The sequence below is a fragment of the Staurois parvus genome, unplaced genomic scaffold (genome assembly GCF_062004578.1).
Source record: "Staurois parvus isolate SC_StPar_1 unplaced genomic scaffold, SC_StPar_1.0 ptg000827l, whole genome shotgun sequence".
NCBI classification, from domain to species: Eukaryota; Metazoa; Chordata; class Amphibia; order Anura; family Ranidae; genus Staurois; species Staurois parvus.
In genome coordinates this window covers 8,264,296-8,284,168 of record NW_028318623.1, presented here as the reverse complement: position 1 = coordinate 8,284,168, position 19,873 = coordinate 8,264,296, and the positions used below count along the sequence as shown (strand labels likewise).

General features: G+C 42.3%; 1 protein-coding gene across 1 annotated transcript in view; it reads right to left on the bottom strand.

Annotated features, from left to right (window-relative positions):
* The window catches only part of LOC149443911 (cell adhesion molecule CEACAM5-like), a 55,646-nt gene extending 36,041 nt beyond the window's left edge, over nucleotides 1-19,605 (bottom strand). The window contains exons 1-7 of the mRNA XM_089655228.1: nucleotides 19,492-19,605; nucleotides 15,959-16,240; nucleotides 14,607-14,846; nucleotides 10,463-10,753; nucleotides 8,021-8,260; nucleotides 6,478-6,768; nucleotides 4,906-5,145 (exon numbers count right to left, since the gene is read on the bottom strand). Coding sequence (XP_089511354.1) covers nucleotides 4,906-5,145; nucleotides 6,478-6,768; nucleotides 8,021-8,260; nucleotides 10,463-10,753; nucleotides 14,607-14,846; nucleotides 15,959-16,240; nucleotides 19,492-19,564 — 1,657 coding nt within the window. The 5' untranslated portion in view covers nucleotides 19,565-19,605. The remainder of the gene's footprint in view (nucleotides 1-4,905; nucleotides 5,146-6,477; nucleotides 6,769-8,020; nucleotides 8,261-10,462; nucleotides 10,754-14,606; nucleotides 14,847-15,958; nucleotides 16,241-19,491) is intronic.
* Between the last annotated feature and the right edge of the window lie 268 nt (nucleotides 19,606-19,873).

The window sequence follows — 19,873 nt, the reverse complement described above, 5'->3', positions numbered from 1 at the left end:
TTTGAAGATAAAGTTGGTTCCTACACAATCCCTCTGGATACAATGTCCAAAGGATCTGGATGTGAGGCACTGGATATTGGGCTAACTGAGATTTCATATAGCATGAGGTATTTCAGTTAGTAAAACTTGGTGGCTGTTCTTTTGGAAGCTCTGAAGATGGGGGACTACATCAGGCCTCCCGGTTAGAGTCCTTGAGTGAAGAAAGTAGCTACAAACAATGCTCCTTAGAGTTCACAGCAAAAATCTTATATATATATATTTATTTATATATACACACACACTGTATATGCACAGTACACTGTATACATTATACTAAATAATAAATATATATATATATATTGTGACAGTGTGGCGATCTGTCACAATGTGGAAAGGTTATTTCACCCAGGATTCTCAACAAGGCAGGTTGAGGGGCTCCGGGGTATGTGTTTGATACAGAGGAAAGTGGATTTTCACTTTCCTCATTTGTTTGTAAGGTCCATTTTGGGACCTGGCGCCTGGAGATTTCAAAGTGATTTGGGAGGGATGAAATCTCCAATCCTGGGACCAGGTTTTGGGAATGGCCAGGATACTGATTGCTCAGGTGTGCATGGCTCTTTTGTAGAGTCAGGACCAGGGTTCTAGGCTCCACCCCGGCAGACAGGAGCCAGGAGGACTCCACCCTGGCAGACTGGAGGTCTCTGCCTTGGAGTCAGGAGGGCTTCACCAAGGAGAGGTGGAAGCCAGACTAGCTGTGTGCTGGTGGCCAGCTGTGTGCGAGAGCCATATTTTGGAAAGAGTCTGTAGGAGACAGACATAAAACCTGTGTACAAGCCAGGAGGCTGAATTTTCATTTGCATGTGTTTGATGGTGGATACCCCTGCGTGGGAAGCTTTATGGAACATTTTCTTCAAATAAATGTGGGCTAACAAGGCCTTCAAAAAGAAAGCGAGTTGCTGTGTGCGTTTAACAAAGCTCTACCATTTGAAGCGAGTTCCCACAATAGATATAGATTGTAAGCTCCAAAGAGCAGGGCCCTCAATCCCCTCATGTTTTCCATTGTATTGTTATTGTTCTGTCACATGTTCTGTCCCCCTTTGTAATGTACAGCACTGAGCGAACTATTGGCGCTTATAAATACTGTATAATAATAATAATATATATATATATATATATTGTAACAGTGCAGGGCCCTGTCACAGGATAAATGCAGGTAGAAGTGGTCAGGTAATGGACACAGGGTCTGCATATGTGAGGAGTGCAGATCTGTGGAGCATAGATTTTGAGCAGAGAAAACTGCTGTTGCAGGTTTCTCCAGATTTTGGTATTTCTGGATGCTGCTCCGTAGTTTGGAGATTTCAAAGTGCCTTGGGAGGGAAGAAATCTTCAATCCAGTGTCCAGAGTTTGAAAGCAGCCAGCACACTAATGGTACAGGTGTGTGTAGGGCTTTTAATGAGTGTCTCTGTGTGAGACTGATGCTGGGTGCATTCAAGGACTCCAAGGCTGTGTGCGGTCCAAGGACTCCAAGGCTGTGTGCGGTCCAAGGACTCCAAGGCTGTGTGCGGTCCAAGGACTCCAAGGCTGTGTGCGGTCCAAGGACTCCAAGGCTGTGTGCGGTCCAAGGACTCCAAGGCTGTGTGCGGTCCAAAGAGGGCTCCACCTAGGTGAGGTGGAAGCCAGAAGCAGCAAGGGGCTGCTAGGGAGTAGCTGTGTGCTAGTGGCTAGCTGTGTGCAAAACAACCATTTTTGAAGGAGTCTGCAGGAGACAGACGTAAGCCTGAAGAGGAAGGCCAGAGGAAGATTGTGTATATCTGAGAGAGCCAGGAGGCTGAATTTTGTTTATATTGATGGTGGATACCCCTGTGTGGGAAACCTGTTATGTGGAACTTTTCCTTTAAATAAAAGTGGGCTAAAGCGGCCCTTAAAAAGAAAGCAAGTTGCTGTGTGCTTTAAAGAAGCTCTACCACTTGATGCGAGTTCCCACAATATATACTGTATATAGAAGATTATTTGGAGCAAAAACTTCCATGTTGACATGTGCAATTCATTTCAATTCCATTTTCGGATGAAAATGTCATTTTTAGAGATTTGGATGTATCAGTGGACTCAGAAACAAATGGCAACGAATCTAGTCAATATTGTCCAATCAGCTCATGCCATTACTTTTGGAGGGTTGGACTAGTGTCTGAAAATATTGAACCAGTCTGACTTGATAATATATCGAATATATAGCAATCTTCTGAAAAAACTGCAAAATTTTTTTACTCCATCCGGATCATCGAACATACAAATCAAATGCTGAAGATATGAAATTCTGAAAATGAATTGGTTCAACAAAACGAATATGAAGAAATGAAATTATTCAATTAATGAATGTATCCGAAATGAAACAAAGGCCATTGTAATTATTGCTCCAGGTTTCATGTCACAGTTCTCTAGCAATCGCTAGATAGCAGCTGTGAAAACTCAGACTGGAGACCAGGCTATTGAATATGAAGCTGGTTTTTACACATCCTATCTGGATACAGTGACATCCTACTTTCTTCCCCAATTGACTGGAACTGGTCAGCCAGGAGAAAGAAAACCAGCAAAAGTAAGTAGGATACACACGTGTAATTGATGGAACACATATCGGGCAGCACAGTGGCTAAATGATTAACACTTCTGCCTGGCAGTACTAGGGTCATTGGTTTGAATCCCAACCATGGCATTACCTGGCTGGAGTTTGCATGTTCTCCTTGTGCCTGTGTGAGTTTCCTCCGGTTTCCTTCCACACTCAAAAGACATGCTGGTAGATTAATTGGCTCTAAACTGGCCCTAGTATGTGCATGTATGAATGTGAGTTAGGGACCTTAGATTGTATGGTCCTTTAGGGTTAGGGACTGATGTGAATGTATAATATATATGTAAAGCATTATGTAAATTGATGGTGCTGTATAATACCTGCAATAAATAAATATTGGATGTCACCAGAGTGAGAAAGTGATTCTAGGTTCCTCATTTATGGTTAACTCTAAACTGATGAGCTATGAAGGCATTTAAAGTATCACCCAGGGGTGGACTGACAACTCATGGGGCCCCTGGGCAATAGGGGATCATGGGGCCCCGTGTCCTTGCCCAAACTCAAAAAAGCCTATGAAAAAGGTACCAGAGGCATCTCATGGGGTCCCCTACTGACCCGGGACCCTCGGGCAGTGCCCAAGTTTCCAAATGGTCAGTCTGCCCCTGGTTACCTATAGATAATTCTGGGTACTGTAAATGTTTGCCATTTCACAGGCTCACACAGTTTGAGGCTTGACATATTTGGTATCTATTTACTTGACACTACCTCATCTTTATTTTGTACCTAAAACTGGGGATTAGGTTTGTTTCTATGCACTAAAGTTAATTTTAGTGTGTTTTTTCCTGAAGTATTATTAACATTAAGACCTTATGCACACTGGACATTTTTACAGCGGCTGCTTTTGGTGTTTTTTTTTCTACAGCCAGTAAACCCCCCAGCATGTTATCCTATGTGTCCATGCACCCATAGGCTTTAATCAACATTTTTTTTTTTTTGGCAGGGTTTTTTTTGACTGGAAATAAAAACAGAACTAGAGGAGTTTTCTAGCTGTAAAAATGTTCTAACACTGGTAAACGTGGTAAAACACAGCAAACCGGCATTTTTGGACACTTTTGAGCCAAAATTTTATTTGTTTTATTGTGTAAAAAAATGCTAAAAGCTAATGCAAAAACACGGAAAAACGCTGCTGGTGTTTTAGAATTCAGTGTGCATGAGGCCTAATAAATGTTAGTTATTAATATATTATATATTAACAATTGTGCATGTATCATGACACATTAAAAAAATTCAACAATCATTTTTTATTCTACAGGGTCTCTGGGTTCAGAAAATATATAAATGCAGATTTTACATACAGTGGGGCAAAAAAGTATTTAGTCAGCCACCAATTGTGCAAGTTCTCCCACTTACAAAGATGAGAGAGGCCTGTAATTTTCATCATAGGTAGACCTCAACTATGAGAGACAAAATGAGAAAAAAAATCCAGACAATCACATTGGCTGAGTTGGAAAGAATTTATTTGCAAATTATGGTGGAAAATAAGTATTTGGTCAATATCAAAAGTTCATCTCAATACTTTGTTATATATCCTTCGTTGGCAATGAGGTCAAACGTTTCCTGTAAGTCTTCACAAGGTTGGCACACACTGTTGCTGGTATGTTGGCCCATCCTCCATGCAGATCTGCTCTAGAGCAGTGATATTTTTGGGCTGTCGCTGGGCAACACGGACTTTCAACTCCCTCCAAAGGTTTTCTATGGGGTTGAGATTTGGAGACTGGCTAGGCCACTCCAGGACCTTGAAATGCTTCTTACGAAGCCACTCTTTCGTTGCCCGGGCAGTATGTTTGGGATCATTGTCATGTTGGAAGACCCAACATAACAGGCCAACATACCAGCAACAGTGTGTGCCAACCTTGTGAAGACTTACAGGAAACGTTTGACCTCATTGCCAACGAAGGATATATAACAAAGTATTGAGATGAACTTTTGATATTGACCAAATACTTATTTTCCACCATAATTTGCAAATAAATTCTTTCCAAATCAGCCAATGTGATTGTCTGGATTTTTTTTCTCATTTTTGTCTCTCATAGTTGAGGTCTACCTATGATGCCAATTACAGGCCTCTCTCATCTTTTTAAGTGGGAGAACTTGCACAATTGGTGGCTGACTAAATACTTTTTTGCCCCACTGTATGTGTGAAAAATTAAAACAAAAAAATTCTCCAGAAGGGAAGTGGTAGGCAAAACTATAAATAGATAAATATTCTTAAAGTTTTACCTTGCACAAACTTTTACATTAAGATATTCAACATTAGACTAAATGAATCTATTGGTAAAATAGAAAAGCCATTCTGACTTACCAAATGTTACACTACAGGCAGATGTTTTTCCAAGCTGATCTCCGAGACAAGTAAGATTTAAGCCCTGGGTGGTATTAGCTGATGACACATTAGTAAATACTTGGCTTTGTCCAGTCTGTGTTTTTGTATTGAATTTCATGGTTACATTAGCAGCAGGCCATCCTTCTGGCCAGGAACAACCAAGCTGAATGTTCTGACCAACCACCTCTGCAGAGTAAGTAATCTTTTCTCTAGGATACCCTGTAAAGACAAAAGAAAGGAGAAAGTAATATTATTGTAAAAAACAAATAAAGTTACATAGTCTGGCTGAAAAAAGACAAAAATCCACCCAGTTCAACCATTAAAAAAAAAAATTAAAGTTATAATCCTACATCCACAGTTGATCCAGAGGAAGGCAAAAGAAAACCCAGCAAAGCATGATCTAATTTGCTCCTGCAGGAAAAAAAATATTCCTTCCTGATCCCCTGAGAGGCAATTGGATATTCTCTGGATCAACTTTACCTATAAATGTTAGTATCCAGTTATATTCTGTGTATCTAAGAATCCAGGCCTTTTTTAAAGCAATCCACTGAGCTGGCCAGAACCAACTCTTGAGGGAGTCTATTCCACATTTTCACAGCTCTCACTGTGGAGTAAGCATTGCTGATTACACAGCTAATAGGCAGGTGTAGTCTGCTTTCTCTGCTATAGGTGGCATCTGACTAAAGTGGTTTCATAGCCTGGAGAGGAGGTCCAGGGAAACTCAGTTTCTCTGTGGTTTCTTGGTCCCTGGAGGCAGTAATCCGGTTGGCTACTCTGCATCCAGGTGACCATTGGTGTCCCAATACACAAGTTTACAGTAATGTGTCCTCATACTCCTGCTACTGTGCATTATCATGAATGAGTGTGCATGTCTATCACTGGCCATGGCGCTAATCACCCCATCCAAAGCGAAGCACATTGAGGAGAAATTGTAAGCTTCTGTGACCAATGACCTGACGTGCTTTCTGTGTTTGACCTGGCTTTGCCTCCAGACTTTGTGATAATCTGGTCTTCCAATACTGACCTCAGCTCATGTCTTGACCACACTTTGCTTCCCATCTGGTATTGACCCTAGTCTGGACTTTGACCATGCTACTGGCTGCTGAATCGGTACCTCTGCTGCTTGGTGGTTTCTGATCTCTGCTTGTCCTGACTACATTCTTGCACCTGTGGGTTCCAGTGCCCAACCTGCATTCTAACATTTTTGCACTAGGTCTGGTCTGAGCATCTTCAGCATCCCAGCAGACCTCTAATTGTCTTCCAACCAACCACTGTGTCTGTATATGCTGCAGGCACCCATGCCACTCCTTGTCCTGTTATTCCCTGTTACCACTTCCAGGGTGTATTGGACTGGAGAAGTATGGTAAGCCCTCTCGTCAACTCATGGCTATCTCATCAGATCACCTTGTTCCTGTCTGAAGCCTACAGAGAACTAGCATCAACCTAAGACTGAAATTGGCTTTGGATAAATCATGCTTATGTACTATACCATGTAGCTGATGTTTCAATCTTGCAGTGCAGCTATTTCCGATTATTGTCAGTTTTACTCACAGGCCAAGCTTAAGGTCACAGCATTGCTGGTCTCGTTGTTCAGCTTGTTTGAGACCGTACAAGTGAAGGGTCCACTGTCATTCCTGGATACAGGGCTGATGATGAGATTGGAATATGGAGGAGAATCACTCATTGTGATGTTATATCGAGGATCCTGGGGTAATGGCTTGCCATCTATGTTCCAGGTGTAACTAACAGCACCACTGGCTGAACAGTGCAGAGAAACAGAATCTGTATTTTCCCAAAGCATTGCGGAGCTGTTACTGGTCAGCAGCACTGAAGAAACTGGAGCTGTGGATGAGAGTCAGAGATAAATGGCATAGATAACAATCAATGTTCTTTTAACATTTTCCTCATTTACAGTATATGGAGCTCAGGGCCAAATTTGAAATAGAGTGCTAAGTTTGCACATCACTGAGCAAAGTCGCAGAATCGTTTTCAGTGTCTGATGACGAATTTCCCCATGAATCAAGTGGTTCTAATTTACTATCGCTGTTCTCTAGTTGGTCTAAAATCGGTTTTGACCTAAAGGGAAGCTTTTTTGGACGCCATGGACTTTTCTCAGTTTCCAGGCAGAAAGAACAGTAAAAATGCAGGCAGGGCGCCGGACAAAGCACTCGGGACAAAATGTATGTGAAATGGTTTGATACAGGAATGTTATACTATGTGATTTTTAGTTTGTTGAGTGAATGTCAATTTTAAAATTTTTGAATTTCCTGCCGGTTCCGTCCCCCGTATGTCCCGACGCTCGCAGGGAATGGAAACCGAGGACAGATGCCGGCATCGGTCGGAGGAGATGGCTGGGGACGCAGCAGGGGGGACATCGCGGGAGCGCAGGACAAGGTAAGCGCAAGAGGGAATCCCTGAGCAACGCTGCGGTTACCGCTTTTGGTACTGAAAGTTAACCCTGAGCTACACTCGGGAATACCGCCAGGGGGGTTAATCAGCATCTTTTTGGCAGAGGCGTTTTTTGGCTGAAAAAAAAAAAACAGAACTAGTCGGTGTCTAGAGGAGTTTTCTAGCTGTAAAAATGCTCTAATGCTGGCAAACATGGTAAAACACAGCATACTGGTGTTTTTGGAAATTTTTGAGCCAACATTTTATTTGTTTTATTGTGTAAAAAAAAAATGCTAAAAAATGTGGAAAAACTTGCCTTTTTAACTAGATTTTTTACAGCTAATTCTGCTGGCGTTTTAAAATGCACAGTGTGCATGAGGCCTAATAAATGCTAGTTATTAATACATTATATATTAACAGCTGTGCAAGAATCATGACACGTTCAAAATTTTCAACAATCATTTTTTATTCTACAGGGTCTCTGGGTTCAGAAAATATATACTGTAAATGCAGATTTTACATATGTGTGATAAATGAGAAAAAAAAAATACTACAGAAGGAAAGTGGTTAGGCAAAGCTATAAATAGATAAATATAGCAGTAAATATTCTTAAAGTTTTTTTACCTTACACAAACTTTTACATTAAGATATTCAACATTAGACTAAATGAATCTATTGGTAAAATAGAAAAGCCATTCTGACTTACCAAACGTTACACTGCAGGCAGATGTTTTTCCAAGCTGATCTCCGAGGCAAGTAAGATTTAAGCCCTGGGTGGTATTAGCTGATGACACATTAGTAAATACTTGGCTTTGTCCAGTCTGTGTTTTTGTATTGAATTTCATGGTTACATTAGCAGCAGGCCATCCGTCTGGCCAGGAACAACCAAGCTGAATGTTCTGACCAACCACCTCTGCAGTGTAAGTAATCTTTCCTCTAGGATACCCTGTAAAGACAAAAGAAAGGAGAAAGTAATATTATTGCAAGAAACAAATAAAGTTACATAGTCTGGCTGAAAAAAAGACAAAAGTCCACCCAGTTCAACCATTAAAAAAAAAATAAAAGTTATAATCCTACATCCACAGTTGATCCAGAAGAAGGCAAAAGAAAACCCAGCAAAGCATGATCCAATTTGCTCCTGCAGGAAAAAAATATTCCTTCCTGATCCCCCGAGAGGCAATCAGATATTCCCTGGATTAACTTTACCTATAAATGTTAGTATCCAGTTATATTCTGTGTATCTAAGAATCCAGGCCTTTTTTAAAGCAATCCACTGAGCTGGCCAGAACCAACTATTGAGGGAGTCTATTCCACATTTTCACAGCTCTCACTGCGGAGTAAGCATTGCTGATTACACAGCTAGTAGGCAGGTGTAGTCTGCTTTCTCTGCTGTAGGTGGCATCTGACTAGAGTGGTTTCATAGCCTGGAGAGGAGGTCCAGGGAAACTCAGTTTCTCTGTGGTTTCTTGGTCCCTGGAGGCAGTAATCCAGTTGGCTACGCTGCATCCAGGTGACCATTGGTGTCCCAATACACAAGTTTACAGTAATGTGTCCTCATACTCCTGCTACTGTGCATTATCATGAATGAGTGTGCATGTCTGACATTGGCCATGGCGCTAATCACCCCATCCAAAGCGAAGCACATTAAGGAGAAATTGTAAGCTCCTGTGACCCATGACCTAACGTGCTTTCTGTGTTTGACCTGGCTTTGCCTCAAGACTTTGTGATAATCAGGTTTCCCAATACTGACCTCAGCTCATGTCTTGACTTCACTTTGCTGCCCATCTGGTATTGACCCCAGTCTGGACTTTGACCGTGCTACTGGCTGCTGAATCGGTACCTCTGCTGCTTGGTGGTTGCTGATCTCTGCTTGTCCTGACTACATTCTTGCACCTTTTGGGTTCCAGTGCCCAACCTGCATTCTAACATTTTTGCACTAGGTCTGGTCTGAGCATCTTCAGCATCCCAACAGACCCCTAATTATCTTCCAACCAACCACTGTGTCTGTATACACTGCAGGCACCCATGCCACTCCTTGTCCTGTTATTCCCTGTTACCACTTCCAGGGTGTATTGGACTGGAGAAGTATGGTAAGCCCTCTCGTCAACTCATGGCTATCTCATCAGATCGCCATGTTCCTGTCTGAAGCCTACAGAGAAGTAGCATCAACATAAGACTGAAATTGGTTTTGGATAGATCATGCTTATGTACTATACCATGTAGCTGATGTTTCTTTCTTGCATTGCAGCTATTCCTGATTATTCAAAAAAATATGAAAGTGAGCGCTAGATAAAAAGCTGCTATGCGCCAATAAGTACCAAAGGACTCTGCAAAGAACATATGAGAAGGGGCGCAGCGCTAAAATACAATATAGCTAATATACATGTATATATAGCAAACAGAATAAGTGATAAATGTGCCAAGAACTGTGCATAAAAGCAATATAGGTCCTTAAGTGATAGATGGTGACTCAAAAACGTGCGTCTTCCGGTGATCAAATTAATTGAATTACATATACAAAACTGACCATAAAGGTGTACAAAGATGGCCGCCGCTCCATGCGGTGGCGTGATGTCTGGGGTATGCTGCTCTTATCACATACCCCAGACATCACGCCACCGCATGGAGCGGCGGCCATCTTTGTACACCTTTATGGTCAGTTTTGTATATGCAGTCCTTGTTTTTGTTTTGGATCATTAAATTTTTATTTAAAACGATATCACACCATCCTGGCTTTCTTTCTTGGGACCCTGCTGAGTCCATCACTTGCAGAGCCACCTAGGTGACAGCTGAGAGGTGTTTTAGTGTGGAAACACACGATCCATAAGGAGAAACCTGGACGGACTGATGTACCCAGACGATGACCTTATCCGGTTTTGAGATAACTCCGCTTGGATATCGGGATATCATCTATATGCATATTTGAATTATGCATCTGGTGAGTGCATGATTCAATTAATTTGATCACCGGAAGACGCACGTTTTTGAGTCACCATCTATCACTTAAGGACCTATATTGCTTTTATGCACAGTTCTTGGCACATTTATCACTTATTCTGTTTGCTATATATACATGTATATTAGCTATATTGTATTTTAGCGCTGCGCCCCTTCTCATATATTCCTGATTATTGTCAGTTTTACTCACAGGCCAAGCTTAAGGTCACAGCATTGCTGGTCTTGTTGTTCAGCTTGTTTGAGACCGTGCAAGTGAAGGGTCCACTGTCATTCCTGGATACAGGGCTGATGATGAGATTGGAATATGGAGGAGAATCACTCGTTGTGATGTTATATCGAGGATCCTGGGGTAATGGCTTGTCATCTATGTTCCAGGTGTAACTAACAGCACCACTGGCTGAACAGTGCAGAGAAACAGAATCTGTATTTTCCCAAAGCATTGTGGAGCTGTTACTGGTCAGGAGCACTGAAGAAACTGGAGCTGTGGATGAGAGTCAGAGATAAATGGCATAGATAACATTCAATGTTCTTTTAACATTTTCCTCATTTACAGTATATGGAGCTCAGGGCCATACATTCAGATCTGTCCTACCTGCAGTACTAAACTCTGTTCCTAAGATAAGCCACACCTCTTGGCATTACACCCCCACCTGAAGACATTGCATTGACAGTAGTGACCCTGGTTGAGCAAAGAAACCATAGTTCATCTTGAAAAAATTAACAAATGCATCCACATTATTGCAAGAACAAATTCACCTTGGAGCCCACAAAGCACTGCAACTGCAATGAGTGGATTGATGGTGCAATGCATGGGCTTCTGCAGACTATTCCCCAAGCTCAAGGTCCAAACAGATGTATATACCTTAGGTTATGAGGCTGGAAAAAGTAAACAGAATATGAATGCAGTGACCTCAGCACACATGCTGTGTTCCATTGGGATATCTGACATCATCTCTTGTGTTCCATTGAGATTTATGAGTCCCTTTGTAATGGTGGCAAATGGGACTTGTAATGGGAATGTGAATGGATCTGTGAATGAATGACATGGCTTTGTGAGCAGAATCACACATCCCTGCACTTAAAGTGGTTGTAAAGCCTGAGGTTTTTTACTTTCATGAATTCTATGCATGAAGGTAAAAAACCTTCAGTATGCAGCCCCCCCTACAGCCCCACCCTAATACCTCATTTAGCCTGAACCCGATCTAGCGAAAATATGGGTTTATGAGATTTGCAAATCATTGCATTCTGGTTTTATGTAAATTTTACACAGCGTCCCAACATTTTTGGAATTGGGGTTGTACATACTCCTGACCCCTGAAGACTATATCATTTTAAGCTATATAGTCTAGACCAGTGGTCTCCAAACTGCAGCCTGATGGCCAGATGTGGCCCTTTGCTTGCTTTTATCTGGCCCTTTAAACACTTTTTCTTCCACTGATGCAAGACACTATTTCTGACACTGACACCAACAAAGGGACATAATTACTGTCACTGACAACAAAGATGGGTCACTATTCCTCCCCTAATGCTAATGATGCATTGTTTACTCCCACTGACTCCCAATCTCCACAGTCCAGCCACTCTAAAGTCTGATGGACAGTAAACTGGCCCTTTGTTTGGAGATCCCTGGTCTGGTCATTGCACTCTATACAGTATGTTGTTCTGATCTCTGCACTCTGCAGCTGTGCTAGACATTACATACTCCTGACCAAAGTATCGAGTGTCTTAACAGTTGCTGGTTGTTAAATAGCCCCAAAGTAATTCAACAAAGTTCTTCTTTTAGACAGAAAAGCATACGTAATGGGAGAAATTTTTTTTTTACCTAATTTTTTGACCTGAGGTTTATGTGTGTCTGTAAGACTCTTGATTGTAGCACAGTAATTACAGTATTTTGTGGGTACAAGGACAGAAGCAAATGAATGCAGTATATACTGTGAGCAGGTTCTGCCTTTAACCATGCCCCCAAATAACACCACCAGTATTTCCTATCGCAGAAATGTGTTGTCCTAATTTTGTCAGCATTATTGCCAATTATGAAATAAAATGATACTTACCACCTTGGCGAAGCAAACCATTGAAAAAGCCTGGAAATCTCCCCACCTTAGTGTCCTTGAAACTAAACATAGAAACACCCAGGCCATGATTCATGCCAAAGTAGAGGCAGTCATCCTGGATAGGGTGAGTAAGTATGAACAACTGTGGAATCCACGGATGGATCATTACTTACCAGCTAACTTTGATGAAATGCTTTTGTCCCCTTGATGTGCACACTTAGAGTCTCCCGTTGGTCCTCCCTGTGTGTCCTTCCTTCTGAGCTCTTTTTCTTTCTCTTCCCCCTACCCCCCTCTGATACCTCTCCACTTTGTGTCCTTGCTTTTCTTCTTTGCCCCACTTGTTCCTCTGGCTTATTCCATCTCTGGTTGCCCGCTTCCTTTGATGTTCCTACCGACAGAGCTTGTTGAATCGGTCAAGGTTTAGCGTGCATGCAGTGATCCCCCCCTTTTTTTTACCCTGAGATAGCCCAACGCTGTAGCCACCCAGATCCTGAACACCTGAGTGTCTCCCAGGTCTAATGGCTTTAGTTGTATCCCCGTATTACCCAGGCTATCCACCCTCCAATATTCAGCAGCATGGCTTTGGTGGGCTACTGTGGTCAACCTTGAATATAATAGCATTACTATGCTTTATATTGTATCTTTGACTGGCTTTGTAACTATCTACTTGCACCTCTTGGGATGCATCCCTGATGTTTTGATGCAACACTGTTAATCCTTATTTTTCTGGATAACTAAATGCATGGGCAGTTTGTTATACTCGTTGCCTTTTAATAAAATACTTGACAAGAAATAAAAAGTTACACATTTTCCAACATATTGGCTGAAACACACTGAGGACATGTTCATAAAGTCAGTGATTTTCCTCTCTGGTGGACCTTTGGTTTAACATATGCGAAACCTCATACATGAAATAATAAAGCATAAAACTAAAAACATAAATACGACCAATGAAACAACCATTCTGGTCCACCTCGATGCACAGTCATTTACTATTTTGCCAGACAAACATGGATAATTTTTTTTATAAATCACTTAGGCCACAAACCAAATGGTAACTTATGTTTTGCTGAAATGATCATACTAATTATAATATAATAAATAATCATATAATAATAATACATTTAATTCAATAATGTAATCAAACCAAAAACACTGAAATTTGAACTAGAGCGTTTTTCAGTGTCTGATGACGAATTTCCCCCACGAATCATTATCACTCAATTTTGCAAGTGGTTCTAATTTACTATCGCTGTTCTCTAGCTGGTCTAAAATCGCTTTTGACCTAAAGGGACGCTTTTTGGATGCCATGGACTTTTCTCAGTTTCCAGGCAGAAAGAACAGTAAAAATGCAGGCAGGGAGCAGGACAAAGCACTCGGGACAAAATGTATGTGAAATGGTTTGATACAGTAATGTTATACTATGAGATTTTAGTGTATTTAGTGAATGTCACTTTTAAAATTTTTGAATTTCCCGCTGGTTCCGTCCCCTGTGCGTCCCGTATGTCCTGACGCTCGCAGGGAACGGAAACCGGAAGACGGATGCCGGCATCGTCGGCAGGAGGAGATGGCCGGGGACTCTGCAGGGGGGACATCGCGGGAGCGCAGGACAAGGTAAGTGCTGGAGAGAATCCCTGAGCAACGCTGCAGTGTATTCCCGAGTGTAGCTCGGGGTTACCGCATTTGGTACTGAAAGTTAACCCCGAGCTACACTTGGGAATACCGCCAGGGGGGTTAATCAGCATTTTTTGGCAGGAGCGTTTTTTGGCTGGAAAAAAAAAACAGAACTAGTTGGTGTCTAGAGGAGTTTTATAGCTGTAAATGGTGTTTTTGGATATTTTTGAGCCAATATTTTATTTGTTTTATTGTGTAAAAAAAATGCTAAAAACCATGGAAAAACGTACGTTTTTAATGAGATTTTTTACAGCTAATTCTGCTGGCGTTTTAAAATGCACAGTGTGCATGAGGCCTAATAAATGCTAGTTATTAATACATTATATATTAACAGTTTTGCAAGTATCATGACACATTAAAACATTTTAACAATCATTTTTTATTCTACTGGGTTCAGAAAATATATAAATGCAGATTTTACATACAGTATGTGTGAAAAATTAAAAAAAAAATACTACAGAAGAAAAGTGGTTAGGCAAAGCTATACATAGATAAATATAGCAGTAAATATTCTTAACGTTTTACCTTACACAAACTTTTACATTAAGATTTCAACATTAGACTAAATGAATCTATTGGTAAAATAGAAAAGCCATTCTGACTTACCAAACGTTACACTGCAGGCAGATGTTTTTCCAAGCTGATCTCCGAGACAAGTAAGATTTAAGCCCTGGGTGGTATTAGCTGATGACACATTAGTAAATACTTGGCTTTGTCCAGTCTGTGTTTTTGTATTGAATTTCATGGTTACATTAGCAGCAGGCCATCCTTCTGGCCAGGAACAACCAAGCTGAATGTTCTGACCAACCACCTCTGCAGTGTAAGTAATCTTTCCTCTAGGATACCCTGTAAAGACAAAAGAAAGGAGAAAGTAATATTATTGCAAGAAACAAATAAAGTGGAGCAAGCATTGCTGATTACACATCTAGTAGGCAGGTGTAGTCTGCTTTCTACCCTGTAGGTGGCACCTGACTAGAGCGGTTTCATAGCCTGGAGAGGAGGTCCAGGGAAACTCAGTTTCTCTGTGGTTTCTTGGTCCCTGGAAGCAGTGATGCGGTTGGTTATGCTGCATCCAGGTTACCATTAGTGTCCCAATACACAAGTTTACACTAATGTGCCCTCATACTCATGCTACTGTGCATTATTGTGAATGAGTGTGCATGTTTGACGCTGGCCATGGCTCTAATCACCCTGCCCAAAGCAAAGCCTATTGAGGAGAAATTGTAAGCTCCTGTGACCCATGACCTAACGTGCTTTCTGTGTTTGACCTGGCTTTGCCTCCAGACTTCGTGATAATCTGGTCTCCCAATACTGACCTCAGCACATTGAGGAGAAATTGTAAGCTCCTGTGACCCATGACCTGACTTGCTTTCTGTGTTTGACCTGGCTTTGCCTCAACACTTTGTGATAATCTGGTCTCCCAATACTGACCTCAGCTCATGTCTTGACTTCACTTTGCTGCCCATTTGGTATTGACCCCAGTCTGGACTTTGACCATGCTACTGGCTGCTGAATCGGTACCTCTGCTGCTCGGTGGTTGCTGATCTCTACTTGTCCTGACTACAATCCTGCACCTATGGGTTCCAATGCCCAACCTGCATTCTAACTTTTTTGCACTAGGTCTGCTCTGAGCACCTTCAGCATCACGACAGACCCCTAATTGTCTTCCTACCAACCACTGTATCTGTATACGCTGCAGGCACCCATGCCACTCCTTGTCATGCTATTCCCTGTTACCACTTCCAGGGTGTATTGGACTGGAGAAGTATGGTAAGCCCTCTCGTCAACTCATGGCTATCTTGTCAGATCGCCATGTTCCTGTCTGAAGCCTACAGAGAAGTAGCATCAACATAAGACCGAAATTGGCTTTGGACAAATCATGCTTATGTACTATACCATGTAGCTGATGTTTCAATCTTGCGGTGCAGCTATTCCCGATTATTGTCAGTTTTACTCACAGGCCAAGCTTAAGGTCACAGCATTGCTGGTCTCGTTGTTTGCAACAATACAAGTGAAGGGTCCACTGTCATTCCTGGATACAGGGCTGATGATGAGATTGGAATATGGAGGAGAATCACGCGTTGTGATGTTATATCGAGGATCCTGGGGTAATGGCTTGCCATCTATGTTCCAGGTGTAACTAACAGCACCACTGGCTGAACAGTTCAGAGAAACAGAATCTGTATTTTCCCAAAGCATTGCGGAGCTGTTACTGGTCAGCAGCACTGAAGAAACTGGAGCTGTGGATGAGAGTCAGAGATAAATGGCATAAATAACATTCAATGTTCTTTCAACGTTTGCCTCATCTACAGTATATGGAGCACAGGGCCATACATGGCCACAGTCCAGCCCCCTAAAGTCTGAAGGACAGTAAACTGGCCCTTTGTTTAGAAAGTTTGGAGACCCCTGGTCTGGTCACTGCACTCTATACAGTATGTTGTTCTGTAGTCTTGATCTTTGCACTTTGTCAGCTGTGATAGACATTACATACTCCTGACCAAAGTATCTAGTGTCTTAACAGTTGCTGGTTGTTAAATAGCTCCAAAGTAATTCAACAAAGTTCTTTGTTAAGACAGGAAAGAATACGTAATGGGAGACATTTTTTAACTCATTCTTTGACCTGAGGTTTATGTGTGTCTGTAAGACTCTTGATTGTAGCACAGTAATTACAGTATTTTGTGGGTACAAGGACAGAAGCAAATGAATGCAGTGTATACTGTGATAGGTTCCACCTCTAACCATGCCCCCAAATAACATCACCAGTATTTCCTATTGCAGAAATGTGTTGTCCTAATTGTGTCAGCATTATTGCCAATTATGAAATAAAATGTTACTTATCACCTTGGCGAAGCAAACCATTGCAAAGGCCTGGAAATCTGCCCACCTTAGTGTCCTTGAAACTAAACAGAAACACCCAGGCCATAATTCATGCCAAAGTAGAGGCAGCCATCCTGGATAGGGTGAGTAAGTATGAACTGTGGAATCCACGGATGGATCATTACTTACCAGCTAACTTTGATGAAATGCTTTTGTCCCCTTGATGTGCACACTCAGAGTCTCCCGTTCGTCCTCCCTGTGTGTCCTTCCCTCTGGGCTCTCTTTTTCTTTCTCTTCCCTCTACCCCCCTCTGATACCTCCCCACTTTGTGTCTTTGCTTTTCTTCTTTGCCCCACTTGTTCCTCTGGCTTACTCCATCTCTGGTTGCCCTCTTCCTTTGATATTACTACCGACAGAGCTTGTTGTTGAATTGGTCCAGGTTTAGCGTGCATGCAGTGATCCCCCCTTTTTTTACCCTGAGATAGCCCAGCTCTGTAGCCACCCAGATCCTGAACACCTGAGTGTCTTTCAGCTCTAATGGCTTTAGTCGTATCCCCGTATTACCCAGGCTATCCGCGCTCCAATATTCAGAAGCATGGCTTTGGTGGGCTACTATGGTCAATCTTACTATAATAGCATGCACTATACTTATATTGTACCATTGACTGGCTTTGTAACTATCTACTTGCACCTCTTGGGATGCATCTCTAATGTTTTGATGCAACACTATTAATCCTTATTTTTCTGGATGACTAAATGCATGCACAGTTTGTGTTATACTCGTTGCCTTTTAATAAAATACTTGACAAATAAAAAGTTACACATTTTCCAACATATTGGCTGAAACAAACTGAGGACATGTTCATAAAGTCAGTGATTTTCCTCTCTCTGGTGGGACTTTGGTTTAGCCTATAACGCTACCACCTCCCCCTCACTCCCTCTCTCTGTTGGGGTCCCTCAAGGCTCTGTCCTCGGGCCCCTTCTCTTCTCCATCTACACCTCCTCCCTTGGCCAACGGGATACACTCCCACGGCTTCAACTATCACCTCTACGCCGATGACACACAAATCTACCTCGCCTCACCCGCTCAGTCTCTGCCCATATCACCTACCTACTGAACGACATTTCAGACTGGATGTCGCTCCACTTCCTCGAATTAAACCTTTCCAAAACCGAGCTCCTAATTTTCCCCCCAGACCACCCCCCCCCACCCTCTCCATCACGACCAACAATGCCACCATCAGTCACACCCGCAAACCAAAGTCCTAGGAGTCACTCTAGACTCAAACCTGTCCTTTCAACCCCATGTCCAATTGCTGGCAAACTCATGCAGGCTCCACCTCCGCAACATCTCCAAAATACACTCGTTCCTAACCCCAGACACTACTAATCAACTCATACACTCCCTTATTATCTCACGACTCGACTATTGCAACTCCCTCCTCACCGGCCTACCCCAACACAGGCTATCCCCGCTTCAGTCTATCCTGAACTCAGCGGCCAGACTCATCCACCTTACCAACCGCTCCGTATCTGCCACCCCCCCTCTGTCATTCCCTCCACTGGCCTCCAATTGCCCAACGCATCAAATTGAAACTACTAACACTGACAAACAAAGCCATTCATAACGCTGCCCCAAACTACCTCACCGACCTGATACCCAAATACCACCCAACCCGCACTCTTCGTTCCTCACAACACCTCCTACTTTCTAGCTCCCTGGTCTCCTCCTCCCACTCCTGACTGCAGGACTTCTCCAGGACTTTCCCCATCCTCTGGAACTCACTACCTCAATCCATCAGACTGTCACCTACCCTTCTCACCTTCAGGCGCACCCTGAAAACCCAAGTCTACCCCACCCTCACCTAACAGCTGATCTCCTCCACTCCTCCTACCACTCCATCCCCCATAGCCACTTCCTCCTGTGCCACTATCCCCTCCCTCCTAGATTGTAAGCTCGAAAGAGCAGGGCCCTCGAACCCCTCGTATACTGTTTTGTGACTGTATTGTCTCATGTACTGTCCCCCACTACTCTGTACAGCGCTGAGCAAACTTTTTGGCGCTATATAAATACTGTATAATAATAATAATAATATGCAAAACCTCACACATGAAATAATAAAGCATAAAACTAAAAACATAAAAAATACGACCAATGAAACAATCATTCTGGTCCACCTCGATGCACAGTCATATACTATTTAGCCAGATAAACATGGATAATTTTGTTAAAAATCACTTAAGCCACAAACCAAATGGTAACTTATGTTTTGCTGAAATGATCATACTAAAATTTCTGATGCTCTTGTCTTGTGCTGAATCCAAAGGCACATTCTCTCATATTACATGCTCTAAAGCAGCCTTTCCCAACCAGGGTTCTGTGGACCCCCAGGGTTCCCCCAGAGCTTACTAGGAGTTACTTAACCAGTGAGCAACTTCTGCCTCTTAGATGAGTAACCACCAACACCAATGATTTTAGCTTTTAGCTCTGTGTAAGGAGCATTCTTCCCAATAATCACAAATGTAAGGAGCATTCTTACCACAGACCATCAAACTAATGTACTGTGAGCTGTAGATACAGAATTATTAGATGGGGTTCCTGGACCTGAAAAGCTATTTTAAGATTAAAAAGATAAAAAAAGGCTACTGTAAGGTAATTTTTCATGCATCTCACCTAAGGTGTACAGGAGCAAAAGCCAGTATACCAGAAGTTTAGAGTGTTCAGGTGGTCCATGGTATGCCGACATCGTATCGGCTGTAGAGTTCCTGGCCTCTCAGATGAGTGTCCCAGTGTTGTGCAAGCCTCTTGTAAAATTCAAAGTTGTGTGATGTATTTGTATATTTTATTGCTTTATACTCCATTGGGTGGTGAACCCAAATGAAAGACACAGCACAGAAGCAGAAATAAACAGTAGTTGTAAATAAGTAGGCAACCAAATGTAATGTGTGAGTAATTGCATTGTCCTATATAGATAGAATCTGGTGGACTAAGCCACACAGTGGGGTTGATTTTCTAAAACTGGAGAATGCAAAATCTGGAGCAGCTCTGCATATAA